Source organism: Sander lucioperca, chromosome 4 (genome assembly GCF_008315115.2).
Source record: "Sander lucioperca isolate FBNREF2018 chromosome 4, SLUC_FBN_1.2, whole genome shotgun sequence".
NCBI lineage: Eukaryota > Metazoa > Chordata > Actinopteri > Perciformes > Percidae > Sander > Sander lucioperca.
The window spans coordinates 6494920-6518253 of NC_050176.1; the positions used below are offsets into that span (position 1 = coordinate 6494920).

A 23334-nucleotide genomic window follows, 5' to 3' on the forward strand; every position below is an offset into this window, starting at 1 on the left:
AAATGTGTTCGGCCTTGTTGTCATTTCTATGTCATTTTGTCAAACTTTTATTTATTTATTTATTTATTTATTTATTATCTTACGTTACTGTGTAGTCAGTCAGCTATATGTGGACGTTGTTGTCTCTGGTCACCCGAACAAACATATTGATATAACGTTACTGGTTTCATTCATGTAGATCCTATGTGTATGATGTATTAAGAGAACTAGATCCACCAGTGTCTCATGTTGTCAGGCAGCTAGCAAACTGGTTTTTGTCTGAGTTTCTGTCATGTGATATCGGCTGTTCTCAAGCATGGTCTGCTTCTGTTACATGTATGTGCCAAATAACATTGTGTGAGTATATGGACAAACTGCCACCATGTTTTCTACAAGTCCAGTCTCACTTCAAAGCAATGAAAAGTTGTTAAAAAAAAGGGGGCTAAACCCAGATATCATAGTTAGCATCATGCTTCATTTTGTCAACAACCCCTACATTCCTCAGCCTGGGTTATTGTGTACTTCAACTGACTGTACACACAATATTATAGGGTCCAGACAATTATATGTGAGTATCTGATAGTGAAGAGACAGATAATGGGACAACTTACATCAAATAGCTTTTTTTAATGGACACATAGTTGACTGTCCAGTTACATGTCATGTTGTATCATATAGATGGATTTTCTTGCCACACATTTAGCTCTTGCCTTCTTCCACTAAGTTGCATTGTGATGTGACAGTAAAATCCCTCTCTTAGTACTCGTCCATTATGTAATAATATTGTTCATCATCACTCCAAATATGACAAACGTTTCATCTGTAGGTTTTTTTGTTTAATCAGCTCTTGTGTGTAAAATAATAAGAAATATATTATCTTTCACAACCCAAGATATTCAATGCTTGATAATATTTTAAGTATAACAAGTAATACTAATAAATAATAAGTTTTAGTTTATTAAAATACAGAGTAAAACAATATGACAATATGAGAGCTAATGCTGTGATAATTATTGTGATATTATATCCCTCACACTTAAAGAATCCAGTGAAACATGTGTTTACTTGTTGGTCCAGGTCAAAGAAAAACATCCTGATCTCTCCTGGACAATTTTTATTCTTTCTCTACAGTTTTGTAAGGTCTAGTGTAGTTTGAGGGGAAACATGGATCCAACAGGATCCAAAGTTAGAATTAAATTAAGAAAAAATGGTGTCATGGTTCAAGACTTTGTCCCTCCCTTTGTTTGTGGACAAAAACAAGTGAATGCTTCTTTGCCCAGTGATGGGCCCAGTCACCAGGTGTCTGTCTGCGTCAGAGTTCAAGGCTGGGGTCACAAGCAGAATCTCAAGAATGAGGTTAATTGACGTTGAGTTTGGCCTTTTTAATGAAATGACTCAGTCTGAAGGCTTATTTCATTCGTCACGAGTTCTAGATATGTAAGATTGTCACCGTAATTCAGTTAAGTAGCCGGTGTCGTAAAAGCTCCATGACTGCCGGGGAGTCAGAAAAACTTTGCAAAAGTTTCTTGTTGTGATATGTTTTTATTCGTTTCTCTTGGTTCAGTAAATGATTGTACGTGTTTCCGTTGTATGTGACACATTGACAGTAGGGCTGGGCAATATATCAATATTATATCGACATCGATATATGAGACTAGATATTGTCTTAGATTTTGGATATCGTGATATGACACAAGTGGTCTTTTCCAGGTTTTAAAGGCTGCATTACAGTAAAGTGATGTCATTTTCTGAACTTACTAGACTGTTCTAACTTTTCTATTATTTGCCTTTACCCACTTAATCATTGTATCCACATTATTGGGGATTATTTATCAAAACTCATTCTGTTAATATTTTGTGAAAGCATCAATAGTCACACTACACACTACAATATCGCCACAATATCGACATTGAGGTATTTTGTCAAAAATATTGTGATATTTGATTTTTGCCATATCGCCCAGCTCTAATTGACAGGCACAATAAAGTCTGTGTTATCTACCATCTTGTGAAGCAGAACAGAAGGCTGTATCGTGTATTTGGGTGATTATTTGCCAGATCTTGATGACCTTGCTTTCTCTCCTGCAGGACCCAGTGCAAGAGTGGGGGGAGGAGGAGTTGGACGGGGCTGTGTTTGGCGTCACGCTGCGCAGGGAGCCCATCCTGCCGAGCCTTGACACGGCAGAGCTTCCTACAGCCTTCGCCCAGTACCACGCGGTGAAGGTGCGCAGGCTGAAGGCCGCCACCCTGGAGCGTCTGCTCAGCCACCTGCTGGACCCCGAGCACCAGGAGCCCGACTTCATCCGTGTCTTCCTCTCCACCTACAAGGCCTTCATCTCCTCCACCAGCACCCTTATCAAGCTGCTGTTTCAGAGGTGAGAAACTGTCCCCACCAAGGCAACCATGAGGGCTCAGTCAGCCCGTCTGCAAGCCCACTTATAAGGTCTTTGCTGCTGATTTATCCTGATGGAGAACCTGACATTTAGACACTTATTTGCCTTCTTGCTGAGAGAAATGATAGAGCTTCTCGGCAAGAAGGCCCCTAATAGTCTAAACCAGGGGTCTTCAACGTTTTTTAGGCCAGGGACCCCTAAGCTGACAGAGAGACTGAGTAGGGACCCCATACTGTATATATTGTATACAATTGATTTGCATAATAAACTGGGTTGAATGGATATTATTTATACATCGTGTTTTAACGTTAAACATACATGTGGAAGGCACAGTGACTCCTTTTTTCACAAGTAGGCCAATTTATCTTTGCTATAAAAATGTTGGATTCATATTAATGTTTATTTTTTTTTTTTTTTTTTTTTTTTTAACACATAATTTGGCGGCCCCCCTTCACTAACTCGGAGGACCCCCCTTGGGGTCACGGACCCCCCTGTTGAAGATCTCTGGTCTAAACTATAAATTTTTTTTAAAAGCTCTTGGCCTCAGTGACACATCACCTTATCGGAAGCCAGATACAGATTTGAGGGCTTTAATATTTTCTTCATCACTTTATTTTGACATTGATTTGTTTTTCCAGCATGTGCTACTTTGAGAAAGGTCAAAACTCTGTAGGATGTAATTGGAGCATAACCAGGTTGCCAGATGCACACATCAATTTCTAAAAGAAGACAACTATCTCACACCCTCTTTACGTCGCCTCGGCAAACCCTCTATTGATGCTTGGCAAGTTTCTATGACAGGTCTTAACGTCATGAGCGAAACACAGCAGTCAGGAGCTTTGTTCTGTTCCAGTGTGGTCATGACTACACCCACCACACCCAGTGGAGCTTCTTTACCGAACTGAAGATCAGTGACCTGAACACTGAGATTTAATTTGACTGAGTGGGGAATCCTACTAATACAATCGGGGTTAGACACAGAAAGCCTCTTTTGTTTTTAATGCTCCCCGATAGGCCAGTTGTAGTTTTCTTTTCTCCGTAATCTAATTCTATTTACATAATTGAACGGCTAAAACAGGCTCAGATCCAGTCCATAGAACTTGCCTGGTCTTCTGTCTCTCTCGGCTCCTTACAGCTCACCTTTGCTGAGTGTACTGCAAATTGGCCATTAGTTCTGTTCAGTTGATATTCTGTATTTGTCAAACAGTCGCCCTCATATCTGTGGTGCTGGTGGCAACAGGTTTCCTATAAGCTTGATGTGAGGTCAGGACAACCTGGGAAGTGCGTTTTCCCTCCTTTGCCTTAAATTATTTTGTACAGGATGTAACATTTTGTTGCCGTCATTAACTTGTAAACCACTTGCTCTGAAACTTGATAGGTGCTTATTTATTTGCTCAAACACAACTTTCACAATCTTTTATTTGCTCTCTTGTGTCACATTTTGATGCCGTCAAGATAATTACCCTGTTATAAAACCTTGTGCAATATGCTCCAGTGATACTGCATAGGCCTATATATTTATATGATGGGAGAATTGACCCCTGAGGGAGACATCGTTTATCTCTTTACACTTGTCGCTCTGTAAGGCCCCAGTAGGGCTGAACGATTAATCGCATTTGCAATAATATCACGATATGTTAAAACGCAATTTCCTAATCGCAAAGGCTGCGATTTGGTCACGTGACTCGCTAGAGCAAAGCAGTGTGCACTCCGCAGAGAAAGCTGCTAACGCTACACCGTACCGTGACCTGTTGTACAATGTCCTCAGGCTCGACAGAAACTTAAGTCCCAAATAGGAACAGTATGTCACTTGTGTGGGACTATTTTGGTTTAAAAAAAGAAGATGATGCGCAGCTTAAGGTATTGTGCAAAACCTGTCTTGCTAACATTGCTACCTCACGGGGTAACACTACGAACCTGTATCAGCACTTAAAAAAACAAACAAACAAAAAAAAAAAAACACAAAGCCATCTACGACAGTTAAATCTATCTAATCTTGTGTTGTTCATACTATACAATGATTTATTGCTTGTCTTTGTTGAATAATACAGAAGACAAAGAGCTTAAAAGATAATCGCATATTAAATCGCAATCGTAATATTGGTGAAAAAAAAATCGCAATTAGATTATTTTCCAAAATCGTTCAACCCTAGGCCACAGTGTCTCTGCTGGGATCCAGAGTGTTGCAGGACATTTCCACAGGATGAACCGTTATAGAGGATCAACCTTGGGACACTTGTTGTTTACAGGATGTTTTCTTTCACCATGTGGTCTCTTTATGTGATGATTGTCATTGAAATGTAGTGCTCAGCTGATAGGTAAATGTGTTTACCTTTTTCCACAGAAATGACTCGATCGCCAACCTGGATAACACTGTCTGTCAACGCAGGTGAGTGCGGCCACTCCTCCATTAGCAAAGATTAGTTTGGTTTTGCCATCAGTCCAAATTGAGTTTTGATAATTGGATGTAACTGAGGAAAATTATATAATTGTTTATTTGTCTGCCTCAACGCATGCCAATGTTGTCCAGGCCTCCTTTAATCTTAATCGAGGGTGAACCTGAACAAGTGAAGGGCTGACTCTATAATTAACACTTCTTAATGTCCCTGATCATCCCCCCCCCCAGTCCCTTACCCCCGGTGATCCGGCTGTGGCTGGAGGAATACGGTGAAGACTTCCGCGACCCCCCTCAGTACCAAGACCTCCGGCAGCTGTGTGTCCACTTGCGGCATGGCCTCTGCTTCAGACGCTTGGCACAGACTGCCGAGACCCTCCTCAAGAGGCTCCAGGAACAAGGTACAGGGGAGATGTCATCATGATGGACCGTAGATAATACGAAACCCTCTGCGCATCCTGTTTCGTTGTCATTTAGGATTTGGTTTGTTTGACAGATTGCAGCGAGTCTGCGTCACAGCACAACAGTGAATCATTGCAGCAGGAGCTCAGAGACCAGGAGGACGGAGGAGAGGCGTCCACTAAGGAGGAAGACAAACACTTTATGGACTTCCCTGTGAGAGATGTGGCGGAGCAGCTGACCCGATTGGATGCTGTAGGTTTCATTAACAAATATCTCAAAAGCTAATTTCTGTGTCAGTGTGGGTCACTCATTGGTGTTGTGTCTCTCCCTCAGGAGCTGTTTGTCAGAGTGGTGCCCTTCCACTGCCTGGGCTGCGTCTGGTCCCAGCGCGACAAGAAAGAAAATCGAAACCTGGCGCCCACCGTCCGCGCCACCATCTCCCAGTTTAACGCCGTCACCAACCGTGTCATCACCTCGCTCCTCTGGCCGTCCTCTCCCAGCCCTTCCACTTCCTCTCCCATGTCATCGCCCAGCTCCGCCTCCTCCTTCCTGTACCCCTCGACGGCCCCGAGCTCACCTCGCTGCTCTCACACCAGCCCCGTCCACAGGGCACGCATCATCGAGAGGTGGATCGCCATAGCTCAGGTCAGCGTCCAGAAACATTTAGAATTTAGTTTATCGTCAAGTGATGTAAATGAAAATGACTTTTGTCAGAATGTCATAACCAAACAGCCTTTCCTTGTTTTTTCTCTGTGCAGGAGTGCAGGCAGCTGAAGAATTTCTCCTCTCTGAGGGCCGTCCTTTCAGCCCTGCAGTCCAACGCTGTGTATCGCCTCAAGAAGACCTGGGCTGCTGTCAGCAGGTCAGCAGACTGTTAGAACACACTACACTTTCGTAATACTAATAACCAGGGCCACACGGAATCTGCAGAATTCCGCAGAATTTTCCACTGATTTTTCTGATTTCCACTGAAGTTAAACTCAGAGGGCCCTATTTTAACACTCTCTCTTAACGCAGGTGAGTTTAGGGCGTGTCCAAATCCACTTTTGCTAGTTTAACGGCGGAAAAAAGGGTCCGTGCGCCAGGCACATGGTTTAAAAGGGTTGTACTTAGTGTCTTACTTAATCATAGGTGTGTTTTGGGTGTAACATGCAATAAACCAATCAGAGTGTCATCTCCCGTTCCCTTTAAAAGCCAGGCGTGTTTGGACCTTGGCGCATTTCTATTATGATGGCGGATATGCTAAGCAGGAAGGACAGATTTTCAGGAGAAGAAACTTTCACTTCACGCTCGTGCGTGAAGTGAAAGTGTGCAGATCATATCATATACATAATACTATTTCACATTGTCATATTTTTATTTTTTATCTTTTGCATGTTTGTGTGCTGCTGCGCGTCCTTGTGTGTGTGACAAGCATAGTGTGGGTGACAAGCTGTGCACGAGCCTAGGTGCATTTTACTTGCTGTTAAATGAAATGCTGCATTATTGACTTTAGACCAGGTTTTTGTTGGTCAATGGCGCGATCACTTTCCGCTGCCTCAAGATAGCAATACGGCAAGAATGCGCAAAATGAACCTAGGGGTTAATTTCACATGTGTACCGAGTCGACTGTTCTCTGGGATATGTTTTCATGCTAATCGAATGTGACCAGTTTTATCACAAACCACTAATTACCTTATAACGCCGTCGGGGCACGGATAAAAGTAAAAAGAAATTGCTATATCTATACCACTAACAAGGCTCTATATAGCACCACACTTCCATGGTAGCATAAGTAGGGTCCCTACATGTAAACCGAAGCATTGAGAACTTTGTAAGTGTACAGAGATAGTTTAGAAAGACGGTACCGTTTGCGTATACAGGCGGGCGCCATCTTGGGAAAACGACCAGTCGAACGACGAACGCCGTGCAACGTGAGCTGAACTGTCAATTCAAATCTCCCATGGTCCGTGGTTTCCCAATGGGTCGGTAGGAATTACGTTTGTGAAATGTAATTACATGGAAATGCATGAATTATATCTGTTTATTAAAATATATTGCACTGCGTTCGCTGTTTGACTGGTCGGACTTGCGCCTGCCTGTATACGTGAACGGTACAGTCTTTATAAACTATCTTTTTAATAAACTGTCTGTACACTTACAAAGTTCTCAATGCTTCAGTTTACATGTTGGGACCCTCATTATGCTACAGTGGAAGTGTGGTGCTATTTAGAGCATTGTTAGTGGTATAGAAATAGCAATTTATTTTTACTTTTGCGTGCCCCGACGACTAGCGTTTTAAGCTAATTAGCGGTTAGCGCTAAAACTGGTCACATTCGATTAGCATGAAAACATATCCTAGAGAACGGTTGACTCGGTACCCATGTGTTATTAACCCCTAGGTTCATTTTGTGCCGGAATTGTCCTTTAATTCTGCAGATTTTTATTCTGAATCATCGCTGAAAACTGTACATTTGGGCGTGCTCATAACTTAAAAAATGATTTCTGGGAAATACACAAATTGAAAAATAGCAGGTGTAAATTGGCTGAGGGGGAATACAGTCCATAGTGGGTTTCCCTGAATCATTTTGGCTTTTTTGACCATGCAGACTTGTTTAACATGAATATTGACCCTACACAAAGAACACTGTCTTAACAGAGTGAATTTGTTTGGTTTCAGGGAAAGCATGGCCACCTTCGACCTCTTGTGTGAGATTTTCCCTGATGAGAACTGTGTGCTAACCAGCAGAGAGATCCTGGTGGAGGTAACTATGTGACATAAATGCACACGTGAGAGAATGCAGACTGGTTGCTCTGCCTGAATAATGATGAAAATAGATCTGTGTGTAGCTTCTCTCCCGACGTGTGGGCTGAAACACAAACTATTGAATGCACTGCAGTAAGATAATAACAGATTGCTTGTGTAGCTTCTACCACACAACCTTTTTTTTCCTTTTGGCTGGGATGTTGGGGCTCTGCATGGTTAAAACTGTACGTACTGTAATTCCCAACAGCTGAAACAATTATTATGATTATTCAGCTAGTTGATCAACAGAAATCTAATTTATTATTTTGGTCGTTTAATCAGTGAAAAACGTCAACCATTCTCTGTGAGGATTTGCTGCATTTCTCTGTTTTATATCATTGTAAAATGTCTTAAGCTTTTGGAGTGTTGATGAGAGAAAACAAGATATTAAATATATCTGACATTTTATTTATCTACAGAATAAGCAATAGTGAAAATAATTGTTAGTTGCAGCCTTAGGCTACTTCAACACTACTACAATATCCGTCCACGAGCGTTTTAGCACCGTTTTAGAACTAATCTCCGTCTGTACTAAAAGGCCTGAAAACGCATAATCCTAATCAATCAATCAATCAATCAATCAACAACAAACTACAAGTACAGTACAGTACAGTGTGAACTGTTCCTGTCATCCTATTATCATCATTATCACCAACAACAAGCCACAATACAGTGTGTACTTTATCTGTCACCGTCATTTTCCCTCTATTATTATTATCATCATCAGGATCACCATTGACCACAGGCAATGGAAACTAAGATGGTTCCTTCCTTCTGCTTATAGCATTTAAAGCATGCATGGAGACAGGAATAAAATAGTTTTTGAACCTGTTTTTCTTGGTAACAGGGGCGCTGCGGCCTAGGCCAGATGGTAACAGCTTATACTCAGAATTATACTCAGAATTCACGTACACTGGGCATGTGTGTGCTGGTAAGGCTGATAACACCACAAATCGCTCGAATAATAGCTTACTTCCTACAGATGTAGGCAGTAGTGGCATCATCAAATGCAGAATTTAACTGCTAGCATCGATAACAAGGTCAGAAATTGCTGTAATTTGTTATCCATGTTGAATTAACCAACAGTAGTCAAGGCTGTTGCATTTGTTTTCTCTCGAAAAAAAGGATAACGTGAGAGGAGCGTGACCAACCAGGGAAGGACACTTCGTAACTAATAAGGCCCAATCAGGAAGCGAACATAGATGTTTGTGTCATCGTTTCAAAGGGCCAGACTAAAACGCAGTTTTCAAACCAAGACGGCGTCAGCAGCGTTTTCAAATGTCTGTTTTTAGTGGTTCTAAAACGCTGAAGTGGTGTGGATGCAAGGTGTGAACTTAGCGAAAGATATGCATTTTAAAACTAAAACGTAGTAGTGTTGTTGTAGCCCTGTGAAAAGTGTTATACACACATGTCACCTGTTGATCCATTTACTGAACATATTGCTGGTTATTTATGGTCTCATTTCTTTTTCAAATCACAAAACTGAATGAATGTTCAGTCTCCAGTTCACCTGCCAGTCTGTGTCCTTTGTTCCCCTTGAAAAAAACAATTGATATGAATGTGTATTCAGTGATGTTATCAGCAGCCCAGTTTCTATAGAGTAATAAAGAAGGTCATTGTTAGGTCATTGTTAGCAGCAAACACAGATAAAACTACAAATAAAAGTGGTAAGTTGGGCACTAACGAGTACTTACTGCCAAACCCAACAACAACCTGTCAGCAGGTGCTCAACCCAAAATCAATGGATGTGCTTTGTTGTCATCTCACACCCAGCAGCCCTCTAACATTGTTTTATCGAAGTTGACAGGACATGTTGTGTGTTTCCTGCAGGATGGGACTCAACCAGATGGCAGTGCCACCCCCGGCTCAGCGTCCAGACACGTAAGATAATAGTCATCACTTTGTTTGGAAATAACCTTTTGGTTCCCCAATTTCAGGTTTGACCACCAAAATAAAGTGAATGTGTCAGCTATACCAGCCACCTAAAAATGAAAGGCTGAGGTCTATTTTTTTTCTCTGTCTGGATCATCAACTCCACTTCCCTAAAAGTCACATGATTTCAAGCTGAAATAATTGAGCTAAAATAGAAACCAGATTTCTGGGCGCCTGGGTAGCTCACCTGGTAGAGCGGACTCCCATAAATAGAGGTTTACTCCTTGACGCAGCAGCCACATGTTCAACTCCGACCTGCGGCCCTTTGCTCCCCCTCTCTCTCACCCCTTTCATGTCTATGCTGTCCTATACAAATAAAAGCCTAAAATGTCCAAAAAAGAATCTAAAAAAAAAAAGAATAGAAACCAGATTCCCTGTTCCCTCTTCTTCTTCTTCTTTGATCTGTGAGTACACTTCCAACTCACATGACTGTTAGTTTTGCCCCTTACGTAGGTTAAGGGTATAAAAGCTGACGTGTGTGAAGGGTTTCTCACAGCTTGGCAGTTTACTTAGTCCGGGTGGGGCTGTGTGTAAAATGTTTTATACCCCCATATTCACTCTGTTTAAATAGTGATGGTCTTGTGTTTTCAGTTGTCTGTGTACATTTCTACTTCAGTTACAGTAGAAATCTTTTATTTTCATTAACACATAACATAAGATCAATATTCTGTCCTCCTGTGTTCAAGTTTCTTACTCTTTCTTACTTTCAGCTATTTTTTTATTAGAGTGACATTTAGGAGTTCAAAATGAAATATTTTCAGCTTTTTGCAAATATCTTACATGTATATTTAATTTGCATGAAAAAAGTAATACGTTGATTGATTCTCTTTTTGTCAATGGAGGCCATAGTGATTACCAAAATGTTTAAATGGGGCTTGATTTGTGTCTTCAGAGCTTCAGCAGTGGTGTTGTACCGTACCTGGGCACTTACCTGACTGTCCTCACCATGCTGGACACAGCGCTGCCTGACACAGTGGAGGTGAGGACGCAACACACCCACGCACCCACCTGATGTTTTAGTTTGTTCTGCTTTATGGTACTTTTTATCACGCCATATTTGTAAGACTGCTTTTTATTTCTTTTTTCACAGGGTGGACTCATCAACTTTGAGAAGCGCAGACGGGTAGGTGTCACCTCCTAGTGGTGTCTTACATGAATGACTAGGATTGTTTTAAATTCAATTTTAATAGCCAGCACCGATGTATATTTGTATGTTCTCTGTTCTATGAATTAATCTGTGCGTTGTTTTATTTCATTCTCTCTCTAGGAGTTTGAGATTGTCTCTCAGATTCGGCAGCTTCAGGCTTCCTGCTCCAACTACAGCCTACCAGTAAACCATCATATCGCCGCATGGCTGCAGGCACATACACTGCTCACAGACCAGGAGAGGTGAGACACGCTCTAGCACCACTGCCATACAATATAAAGACAATCGAGTGGATTGGAGGGCTTTTGCAAAGCCTTTTGCATCATTTCTTAATTTATCTTTTTTTGTCTCCTGAAGCTATGAGCTGTCTCGTGACCTGGAGCCTCCACTTGACCCCTGTCCCACCTCTCCCAACTCATGGAGCAGTCGCCTGCTCGCTAAGAAACTTGCCACGTAAGTCTGGAAACCACCTCTAGTCTGTCACTCTAACCACAGCTGTCCTGATGTTAGGGCTGTGCAATAAATCGGAATTTTAATCGTGAGTACGATTTCGGCTCCTAATGATCACAAGAACAGAATAATTGAGAAAAACGATTATTTTGCACATAATGTTTTGCAAGTAAACTCTTATTTTGTCTTGTGTTCTGAATGAAAACAAAAATGTTCAAATGGGAAAAGTATTAAAGAAATTTCACAGTTCTAGGTGTTTTCACTGTTGATTTGTTTAACGTTTTTTAAGTTCAATAATTGCAACATCTTTCCAAAAGTCAATGAGTAATCTTGTTAAATAATCGGAATTTCAGTATTTACCAAAATAATCGTGATTATGATTTTTTAACGATATCTTTTGCATTTCTAAACAACGTCAAACTTGGCACTGCACTTACTCGTGCCCGTAGCAAGACACCTGTCAAGTTTGAAATCCATCGGACTAACGGTTTGAGAGATATGCGCATAACACCCACGCAGACAGACAGACATTCCTGCAATTTATAGATAGATGGTAGAAAAAGATGTAGATGTTTTTGATCTGCATCCAAATACACATATACAGTCATGAGATACAGATTGTATTTTCGAGCAAATTCAGTAGTTTAGGAAGAAATAAACATCCTTTTTAAAGATTCCTGGATCTTTAGCTTTCCTATCTTTAAGGCCAGACACAGCACTCGTCAATTTTGAGATTTGGGGCTTTTTTGTTTCCATAACATGTCTTCTTTCAGACTAGTGGAAAGAAACAGACACATTAGGTGTATATATGATACAAGTTATAGGATGCTAAGGATTTAATTAGAGATTAGATTAGATATGATTAGATATATTGTGTCTGTAAATAGTGGTTTCCAACAAAATTGTATGGAGTTTACAATACATATCTTTTTAAATGCAGTTTTTTTTAGAAAATTAGTTTTTCTCTGAGCCAGACATCTCCACTTCAGTAGCACTTACATGACCTTCCAGTTTAATTACTATCTATATTCTGGAGGTTTGTACAGCAGGCGTGTGCACAATTTAGAATTTAATTGAGAATGAAAAATTTGAATTGATGTCAAAAACAGGATCTAGAATTACAATTCAAATTTGAATTAAAGGAAGCAGAATTGCAATTCAATAAAAATTCAAAGAAATTCATATACATAATTTAAGTGAAGTGTTTTAACAATGAAGCTTTACAATATATGTCAGATATGATTGCATTACGTATTATATAAATGATATTAGTTTGAACTACTTGTACAGATTACATTAACAGGAAATATTTCCCCCCAGCAATGAATGTTAAAAGCTCTAGTCACAGAACAAATAATAAAGTTTGATTTATTGTAATTGTGATTTTGTGTAACATGATGGAACATGCCTCCATTTCCCAGAATACTTTACTTTAACCAAGTATTTAAAATGGTTGCCAACACAACAATTTGATGGTTAACACTGGACTTTTTAAGTTTCAGAAGTCCCTTACAACTTCAGATTACAAACGTTTATAGATTTGACACCTGTAATAGCAGCGACATGGAAAATAATAGCAGGCCTAAAAGTTCATCTGTACTAGTTCATTTTGAAGAACCAATTCCAACAAGAACACCTGGAAACCACAGAGCCATATGCAAGCACTGCAGTGCTCCAGTCTGTGGCTCCATCAAGGCTACTTCAAATTTCAAAAGGCATTTACGAGTAAGTTAACAGACAGACAGTCTTTTATTTTGAAAACCATCTCTTGATGGTATTATGCTACTGATATTTTATATCATCAGTTATTTGATGACTTTGAAATGAAAATAACATTGGAACAAAACTAATTAAACAACATTGAGGGAGTCATTTATTTCAAGAATTTGATCATTATCTATATTTTGGAACAAAATGTATGCAGGGTTGAGGAGTGACTAGTTATGTGTAATGAAATTATGTTATTAAATTACAAAAATGAATGTAATTGTATTTAGTTGTATTACTGAGGTAAAATGTGTAATTCAATTAGTTACTAATCAAATTAAAAGGAAATTGCTTTGCATTGATAAAGTAATCCAAATAAAGTAATCCAAACCACATTTATAATGGATAACTTATAACCGTAAGCAATTACATTTCCAAAGTAACCTTCCTAACACTGAATGTATGTGAGATTCAACACATTCCTTCTGTTGTGTGACTGTGTGGAATTTCTTTGAATTGCCATGAATTTAATTCCACTTCCTGTCATTCCAATTCAAATTCAACTTTCTGTGGGGCAGAGTCAATTCAATTCATGAATTGAATGGAGGCCAATTCTGAAATTCTGAATTTTGCACAAGCCTGTTGTACAGAGGGTTTTTGTTCATATACCATTCGTAGACTGATTTATAGAAAATTTTATTCCTAAAAATATAGCAAAAATTGTTTGTTTGTTTTTGCCTGTTGATAGTATTTTGTAATTTATGGAGTGATACAAAGAGATATCCAAAATTCTCTTTGTAAAAACCTTTGACTCTAATATGTCAACAAAATGAAACACAAATGTTCAACTGTGACTATATCCAATGTTAACATTTCTGTTCTGGAAATGTTTGCTAATTAGCACATATTTACTTAAATAATGCCTTATTTGCATATTTAAACATAAGGTTTCAGAACACTAATAATACAAAAAAAGAATTGCCTTAATGGAAGTAATCAACTGGGGAAGTTTCATGGTGATATCTATGAGTTTAAAATGTACACCTTATTCACCTGTCATTTAGAATGGAATGGATTTCAGTTGCTATTTTGATAAAAGGTACACAACTAAACAGTGTTTGTGTGTGCAGGTTGCGATCATCCAGCGACAGCTCCCTCAGGAAGACCCACGCTGACCAGATCAGTGTGTCGTCTTCTGGCTCCAGCAGTTCAGACATGGAGGACCTCTCTGCCCCTCAGCCCTCCCCCCTCAGACTCAAACTCAAGGTGAGTGCTGAAGTTAGATTTATGGTAGTCTCGCTTTGCCAGACCATCCACATGCGGAGGAGGGGAGGAGGGTTTGTCTAGTCCACACAGCATACCTGGATGGGAGAAAAACGTGCTGCTTTCTTGAAACCAATCACAATCGTCATGGGCGGCGCTAAGCTCCACATGGAGCCGCTACAAAAAATAGTTGCGCGAGAGAAAACTCAGATTGGACAGATAGTAGCTAGCTGTCTGGATTTACCCTGCAGAGATCTGAGGAGCAGTTAACCATAGTCCTCAGAAATCCACAGGAGTTTAAAATTCCAACACAAAAGAAAGCGGAGGGAAACGGAAATCAGCGGAAAAAACATGCATCCGGCGAAATTTCCTGCGGCAGCGGAGCAATCCTGGAAGTGGAACGTCAAGGATATAAACTAGATTTATGTTAGCCACGGTGCTCCCGGCTATCATTTCCAGCGTGAAGGCTCCGCACGTTGTCACGGTGCGTGGTCGTACGCCTCTGAATTTTTGTAACTCGCCGCGCGCTGAGCTTTCAGTTCACCCTGGCTGGCTGGGAAGACTGGCCGAGCAGCTTCGCCTGTACAAACATCTGTATGATTCTTCACATACAGACCACAGGGAGTCAAACAGCCTCAAATATGTGGTCAGAGAGAGACACCACACTGGAAAAATTAAAAAAAACATTTTGCAGGAGAGTGTGGATAAACATGAGAGAGTCAAAGCTAAAAAAAAAAACGCTCATGGAGTGTTCTTAACAGTGTTACAGGCAGACAGTAGTTTCAATTTGGAGATAAACGACAGTCACGTTAATACTTAGAGTAGATAAATGTAATGTCTCGCGGTACGTCCGTGTTTATCATGGATGTGTTTACTAGTGTTGCCAGGCAGCGATATTATGAATTCCACTATGGCCACGCCAAGACCTGCCCTTCAATAGCATTTATTGGCCAGGCGTCCATGCTTACGCAAAGTAACGTAACCCCATTTGTACAGGTCCTATCCCCTGACCAATTGGCTATCCTAACCTTAACCACTCGAGGTCAAATGCCTAACCCCAACCAATCGAGCTGCTTCGTAAATTTGCAAGCGGGTAAGCTTCTCCCATAGACAGTATATACGAATGGACCAACAGATGCCGTTGCTCTGGACAGAGACCAGTGAAGGATATTAGAAGCACTTTTCCGGTGAGCGCCGAGCGTTACTGCGCAGCCTCCAACTGAGAGAGACGACGTAAATGTGACGTGAGCAACCTGTCTGAAAGTTGTAAGTCTTCTGGTAGCTGTGCCAAGAGAAATCTCAATCATTCCCAATCTTGCAGAGACGGAGAGCGTAGGTATATGTAAGGAGATAACATAGGCACAGGCTAATTATTGCTAACTAAAATGCTAGTTAACATTAGTAATTAAACTTAAACAGCTAATGTTAGTCGAAACTGCCTGCGAGCTTCTCCTGTACTATACGGTAATTCCTCTACTATGCGACAGTAAGTGGCGTGGTTACGACCTATTTTTCCAAAAACGTCTGCTACGGAGCCATAACGTGAGGTACAAGGTAATGGAGCCTTTTATACATTGTCGTGTTTCTTTAGAAATAAACAATGGACAAATAAAGTCTTTAAACGCTTCAGATGTAAAGTTATTTGCTGTCAAAGTGACGTCAAAATGAATGGCAGTCAATGGAATGCTAACATCGGGTGATCGCTTTGTAGCATCAAAATGGCGCCATAGGAGGTTCGAGCTCTGAAGCGAAGCTTACCCCCTTGGCTTCTCCTCGGACCGCGAACCTCCTATGACGCCATTTTGATGCTACCAAGCCATCACCTCCCGTTAGCATTCCATTGACTGCCATTCATTTTGGCGCCACTTTGACAGCGAATAACTTGTACCTCACGTTATGGCTCCGTAGCAGGCGTTTTTGTAAAAATAGGCTAACGATTGTGTCATAACCACAGGACTTACTGTCGCACAGTAGAAGAATTACCGTATAGTACAGGAGAAGCTTGCAGGCAGTTTCGTCTCACATTAGCTGTTTAAGTATAATTACTAATGTTCACTAGCGTTTTAGTTAGCAATAATTAGCCTGTGCCTATGTTATCTCCTTACATATACCTACGCTCTCCGTCTCTGCAAGATTGGGAATGATTGAGATTTCTCTTGGCACAGCTACCAGAAGACTTCCAACTTTCAGACACGTTGCTCACGTCACATTTACGTCGTCTCTCTCAGTTGGAGGCTGCGCAGTAATGCTCAGCCATCACCGGAAAAGTGCTTCTAATGGCCTTCACTGGTCTCCGTCCAGAGCAACGGCATCTGTTGGTCCATTCTATATATGTCAATGTAAATTTGCTGCCGGGCAGCCTGCTTTCCTTTACTTCCGCTCTCTTCTTCTTCTTCTCTACTACTTCTTGCTTATTCTCCAGATTATTTTGTTTGTACGCCCTCTGGCATTTTTGGAGAATACCGCAACGAACAATGCGTCAAGCATAAATGTCTGTGTGCATGCTTGTAGTGCGCACCATCTATTGGTGCCAGCGCCACGATGTCGAGCACCAGGATAACTAAAGTTTGACAGTCTCATGTTTTCATAGCCAGAGTGTATGGAGGTCAGGAGCAGGGACATAGTTAAAAAAAAATTAAAACAGCCAAAGACAATTTCAAAGGCGTTTTCCACTTAGTTGGTTTAAAAAAACTGTGTAAATGGTTTTAAAATTGGAATACAATATTCCTATTTTCCCCTCTGTCTTTCCGTCTCGCCCCCTCCCTCAGTCTCTGTCAGGCTCGCTCCACAATGTTGCAGAGGATTTCTCCTCCAGCTCCATGTCCTCCTCCTCTCCCAATCTGTCCAGCTCCTCCAGCAGCTCCTCACACCCAGACCTCAGCTCTTCTTCTCTGGTGCTGAGCCCGGAGTCGCCATTGCCCAACTGCTCTCCTCAGGCCTTGCTGCCCGTCTACAACAAGCAGGTCGCTGACTCGTGTATCATCAGGGTCAGCGTGGAGTGCGTCAGCAATGGAAACGTCTACAAGAGCATACTGGTGAGGACGGGGGTTTCCTAATCTTGTGTTTCGGAGGTCAGCCGGGCTTGTTTTTTGGTTGACTTAGTCGAACACTTTCTTAAAGTAAAAAGTAGGAAAGTAGAAGAAAAAAGAAAGCAGAACAGGAAGGTCTTGGTATTGCTTAAATCATTTGTGTCGGCACTCATTACATGGAAAGAAAACATGACATGTTTCATCAAAGAGTATTTCAAAAATAAAACAAAAGATTTGTGCATGATCAGATGTCTAAAAGTTTAAAAAAATTTTATGTGGCATTTGCAAAAAAGCTGCTGTGCTATTAGCAGCCAAAGATTTATGAATGAACCCTTTAAGACAACACTATTATTTTCAACTGAAACTACTAACTTAAACTAATTTACCCGGCTGCCATGTTGAAAACAGTCGAGCCAAAACCAAGCACCGCCCACTGGCCGGAGCAGACGTTCACGTTTTTACAGCTAAACAGTTTACTAAAATATATTTCTGAAAACATTTGAGGGGAGAAATATGCAATGCAGTAATAGAATCTTGATTTATATTTGATCAGCGCTGCCTAGTTTGACAGTTTGATCGGCGTTCTCGAGCCGTCATTGACACAGCGTTGGAGACTCCTCGGCTCTGATTGGTTGTTTTCCTTATGCCATTAGGAGCACCAGGAGGAGGCAGAGGAAGGGGATTTTTTTTTCACAGTTTATCTGCCTCATGTACTGCAGTACTGTCAGGATATAGTGACACTTTCAGCAAATATGACAAAAAGTAATTTTTTATAAAAGTAACTGTAGCTTTAAGTGGAGTGGGATGTGCGCTAGTAGCCAACATCGATTTCTATCAGTTTCTTTACAGTAAAGCGTGGTAGACAGTCTCCCATTGTTAATCGTAACCCACATGTCAAGAAAGTGTATTTTCTCTCTGCTAAACTCACGTGTAAACTGAAGATTGTTCTTAAAGCCATTTAGCAAATTCTAAAGCATTTGATTCCTCTCAGTCACCTTGAAAGATGCAACAAATATTGTCAATGTAACTAGTATTTTAACAGTTTGGGAAGATGCCTATTTTTTGCACAGATTGAGCCCATGGTTGTCCCTGAAATCTGTTGAAAAAAAAAGATCAACAAAAATGATCAAGAAATAGTTCATGACAGAGTTGGCCAAATCAATGATAAACTGATTAGGTGGATATTCTGCATGGTCTCAACGGTGTGTGTACATGCGTGCGTGCGTTTGTGTGTGAAATTGCTGCTCACGTACCTGATGAAGGTCGGAAAGAAACGTGTCAATAAATATTCTTTATCTAATTTGAAAGAGTCACTGGAATCTCTGAACATAAAATCACTCTATGAAAAGCAGGAAACAAAAACATGTTCTAAATACTGTTTCCTCTCCAGTTGACCAGTCAGGACCACACGCGTCAGGTGATTCAGAGGGCTCTGGAAAAACACAACATGGAGGACGTCTGCCCCCGTGATTACAACCTCTGCCAGATGCTCAACAATGGCAAAGGTGAATATCTTTTCCTCTAGCAGGTCAGGTACAGTATAACCTGCTCAGAACAGGATTAACTCCAAGGCCTCCTTTACTCCTTTTCAGGGTTTTTGTACACCAAGTCTCTCTTTTTTTCTTTTTTTTTTTTTGTTAGTTACTTGTCATCAAACACGAGACACAAGGAAGACCACGAATGATGTGTAGTATTTAAACTGATTATGTACTGAACTACAAAGCTGCAAGGCAATAAGCATCATACCTAAAATGTACTATATTTATATTTTGGGGGTGGCAGTAGCTCAGTCTGTAGGGAGTTGTTTTGGGAACCGGAGGGTTCAAGTCCTAATACGGACCAAAGTATGGTGGTGGACTGGTAGCTGGAGAGGTGCCAGTTCACCTCCTGGGCACTGCCAAGGTGCTCTTGAGCAAGGCACCGAAACCCCAACTGCTCGGGGCACCTGTCCATGGGCAGCTGCAACTCCCTCACTCTGACATCTCTCTCCATTGGTGCATGTATAGGTACTGAGCATGTGTGTGAAATTCAGGCCTGTGTGTAATGTGTATAATAACAAACGGAGTGAAAACATTGTAATTTCCCTTGCGGGATTAATAAAGTATAAATTATTATTATTATAAGGTTCGGCCTAATGGACAGGAGTCATTCTTCTCTTTTCTTTTACACTAAGAGAGAAATCGACTCGGAACATTTTTGTGTAAACTGGCTAAATGTACAGCAGTATTTAATCTAGTAGCAGAAGAAGTTTGGGCTTCTGTAACACAAACGGTAAATGTCAGGAAATCCATTATAGAGGAAGCAAAAAACCAGCTCCTTTTAATAAACTCAAGTTATTTTCAGCTGGAAAACTCTTATTATATTTTTGTTGTCTTCAATGATGCTTTCATTCTTTCTAAATAGATTTAAAATGAAAATGAAAAATACTCTTATCATTGTGAGAAACAGCTGTAATCCCTAACTGAAATAGAAGCAGATGAAGTAAGCTAAGGTAAAATAAAATACAGTTAATCGCTTCATTCCTCTTTCTGCCTCAGAGCTCCAGATCCCCGACAAAGCCAACGTGTTTTATGCCATGTGCACGTCCGCCAACTATGACTTTGTGCTGCGTCAGCGCTGGAGGAGCCACAGGAGACATCTGGGCTCCTCTTCCAGTCCTGGAGCTCAACCCAGGAGCCGCTACACCAGGTGAAACGCATCTGTCCTGGCTGACTGTTAGAGGAGTACATCCAGAGGACAGAGGAGCTGCTCATGTGCAAACAAACACATCTGTATTTACTCATCTGTATTTACATGAGTGGCTCGTGAGATATGAGCCACTCTGAAATAGAGACTGGCAAGTAACCGAGCTTTGACTGCAAAATATCCTTGTGGAGTTCTCATCTGCTCATCTCATCTTGAACATCAACACCACTGGATAAATGAAGCACAATTCCCAGGACCTGTTTTTCCTAAGATAAACACACTTGTATTATGTAGACAACGGCACATTACATCGTGGATTATTGGGCATCATGAGGTGAACAGTGCCTAACGTATCACTGCAGCGACATACAAACAGGATGAGGATCAGCTGGTCTGGGAGAACAGTGGTGTCACGGTGCTACAGGAGAAAACGTGGCCGCAGTTTCTCGTCTGGGACTCAGACAAGACGTGGGACTTTTCCTTCCAACGTGTGTGGCTGAATGAGTAACTGACTCCTTTACCTAAGCAAAGCAGAGTGACTAAGTAGGGATGCTCACTGTTAGTCAATGAGGAACGGTTTTAGTCATGCTGACCGCGTTGAAGAACAGCAAGACTCCCCCTTAAATCAAATGGTGTTTGAAACAATGTTTGCACTCCTGACATTGAGATTTCATTTGTCTGGAGAGTCGGTAAAAAGTATTCAGTCGTCTTCTAGTTGAGGATTTAAATGTTTTAATGTAACTTAATTTAATTAAATTATGAAATGCATTTCAGTATTCAGCTTTTAGAGCAAAAGTGGCATGAGGAAAATGTTAGTGTTAGTTTCTGTTTGTTTTGTTGGTTTTGGATTCTCTTTTCAGTCTTCAATGCTAATCTGTTTTTAGTGTACTTAAGTTGCTTTGAAGCTCAACTTAAGTTTGCATTATTTTGAATGAAGAAACAGACTTTTTACTGTCTGCTGTAATTAAACAAAGGAGACATTGTATGTGTGCAAAACGTGCACATGCCCAGTGGTCTTGCCTGGACTGTGGCATTTACGTCAGAGGGTTTAAAGAGGACTTGAACAGCTGACGTAGAAGTATCTCTGGTGTGGTTTTCCTCGCTGATGATAAAGGCCGTGATTCAGGTCAGGCTGCTAGTCACTACAGTCTGTAATACAGTGAGTGGTATGAAGTTCACTCCACCCGTGTGAGGCTGTGAATGAGATTAACCTGAAGAATGGTTTGTGTATGTAAAAAGTGTCTTAGTATATGAATTTAAGATAATTTCAGTGATGTGAAATCCTCCCCCAAAACTCTAAGGCAGCTTTTTTTAAGTATTAAAAGTAAAAATTGGGGATTGAAGGGTAAGTCAAGATTTTAGAGTGGTTAACATATTTAGAATGAACAAAACAAAGACACTGGTGACATTTCTCCTCAGTTTTGGGCAGGATTTAGCATCTCTGGGGGCAGCTTTAATGCTGCTGGGGTTTTGTTGGAAGTCACGAGAATGGTTGGTAACGGTAATGGTCTGGCAGCTGCAACATAAAGTATGAAGGAGTCCACGGAGTGATTTCCACTGTCTGTCTGTCTGTCTGTCTGTCTGCCTGTCTGTCTGTCTGTCTGCCTGCCTGCCGACTGTATTATTAGTAGCTTTCATGTTCATTATCTTCCTTCATTATGTATGAAATGTAAGTGAAGTCGTCAAATGTTACTGTATGCAAGTTGTAGTTCAAGCCTAATGTACATGCCTTTGTTCTAATATTTTATTTCAACAGATTCTTTATTTTTAAATTTTAATCTAAGCACTTCCTGTTTATAATTAGTATTTAATGTCCACTAATAAAGACAATTTGCTATTTATCGTAGTGTCACAATTGTTTTTATATATTGAATTGCTTATGATTTAAGAACTTCTTGAGTCCAGAAAAAAAGAAAAGGCTGATATTTTTTCATACCACTGTTGGGTGGCTTTAGTTTATGTTTAATATTTGTAAAAAATGTATATGAGCTCTGGCTTGGTAGGTCTGCCAGGGAGGGACTGCCGACAACTGAAACTAAAACTGAACATTTTGAGTAAACATGATAGTTGTAACTGACCAGGAGGTGGAGCCAAACTCCAAAGCTTTAAATGTTTTGTCTCGCTTCACTCAGCCGCCTAGTTCAAAGCCAAACAACTGGTTTATCCAGTCAAACATCCAGTCTGTTCAGGAGTGACCTACATTTCACTTCCTACAACGTCAAGCGAGTTAACATAACATCCGTGTGGGGAAACAATGTTGTCTAAGCAGTTGAAGAAATCATATTGCGGTGAGAACCAAACAAAAGAACAAACACAAATGATCATGACTAAAGACCTGCAGAAATGTAGCCTAAAGCGAGTGAGCAGAGGAGAGTCGGGTCAGCAGGGGCGTTCTCCTGCCTCTGCACCCTGATAAAACATTCATCAATGTGGGAGGTCAGAGGTCACAGTGAAGGGGGGGGGGGGGGGGGGTTGTGGGAGGTTGTGACCTGTCTGGCCAGTCTGCTGCATGTTGTCGAAGCTCTAATTTCCAGGCACCATGAACAGTGTGTGTGTGTGTGTGTGTGTGTGTGTGTGTGTGTGTGGTGAGAGGTTGTGACCTGTGTGTGTAGTGAGAGGTTGTGACCTGTCTGGCCAGTCAGCTACATTATATGAAGCTGTAATTTCCATATTTTGTGACACTTGGGTCACATGCTCACTTCACCCTCAGCTGACCACTTCTATTACATTAAGGCATCTGTGTGTTCTTTCTTACCTGAGGGCAGAGCAGAGTCTCTTTTTCCTCACTTGTGGTTTCTTGTTGTCCTCCTCTGCCCCGGGGCCTCGTGGCTAATTGAGTCCTAATGACTTCCAGTGTGTACAGGGCCAGATCAGGCCGCTTTCCTGGCATGAGCTTACAAACAGATGAATCAATCGATTGACTAACATTCAGTCAACTGGTGTCATGTGAGAACCGAATATAAAGTAGTCTCTGTTCACTCCGTGTTGACTCACCGAAGATAAACTCGGGGCTGCTGAAATTTGTTTTACATGATTTGTGTTTAATGGAGCGTTTGCTCTTTTTAATGGAATAAATTAAGCCTGCAGCGAAAATAAAATCATCAGTAGTTTGGTTTAGTAGAAGCACAGACTGTGATGCAAATAATAGTTTGTTTGGAGCCAACATT

The 23334-nt window shown here is 40.9% G+C and overlaps 1 protein-coding gene across 5 annotated transcripts in view; it reads left to right on the forward strand.

Moving 5' to 3' along the window:
* rgl3a (ral guanine nucleotide dissociation stimulator-like 3a) overlaps positions 1-21498 on the forward strand; it is a 29277-nt gene extending 7779 nt beyond the window's left edge. For 3 of the 5 annotated variants that reach the window (XM_031284494.2, XM_036000755.1, XM_031284495.2), the window contains 16 exons: positions 2068-2354; positions 4717-4761; positions 4999-5168; positions 5264-5421; positions 5503-5814; positions 5928-6031; positions 7829-7913; positions 9785-9835; positions 10779-10865; positions 10977-11009; positions 11154-11275; positions 11391-11486; positions 14321-14456; positions 17222-17488; positions 18873-18987; positions 20020-21498. In XM_031284494.2, coding sequence (XP_031140354.1) covers positions 2068-2354; positions 4717-4761; positions 4999-5168; positions 5264-5421; positions 5503-5814; positions 5928-6031; positions 7829-7913; positions 9785-9835; positions 10779-10865; positions 10977-11009; positions 11154-11275; positions 11391-11486; positions 14321-14456; positions 17222-17488; positions 18873-18987; positions 20020-20174 — 2223 coding nt within the window. In that variant the 3' untranslated portion in view covers positions 20175-21498. The remainder of the gene's footprint in view (positions 1-2067; positions 2355-4716; positions 4762-4998; positions 5169-5263; positions 5422-5502; positions 5815-5927; positions 6032-7828; positions 7914-9784; positions 9836-10778; positions 10866-10976; positions 11010-11153; positions 11276-11390; positions 11487-14320; positions 14457-17221; positions 17489-18872; positions 18988-20019) is intronic. The other 2 variants (XM_036000756.1, XR_004102462.2) reach the window with 2 other exon arrangements.
* The last annotated feature ends 1836 nt before the right edge of the window (positions 21499-23334 follow it).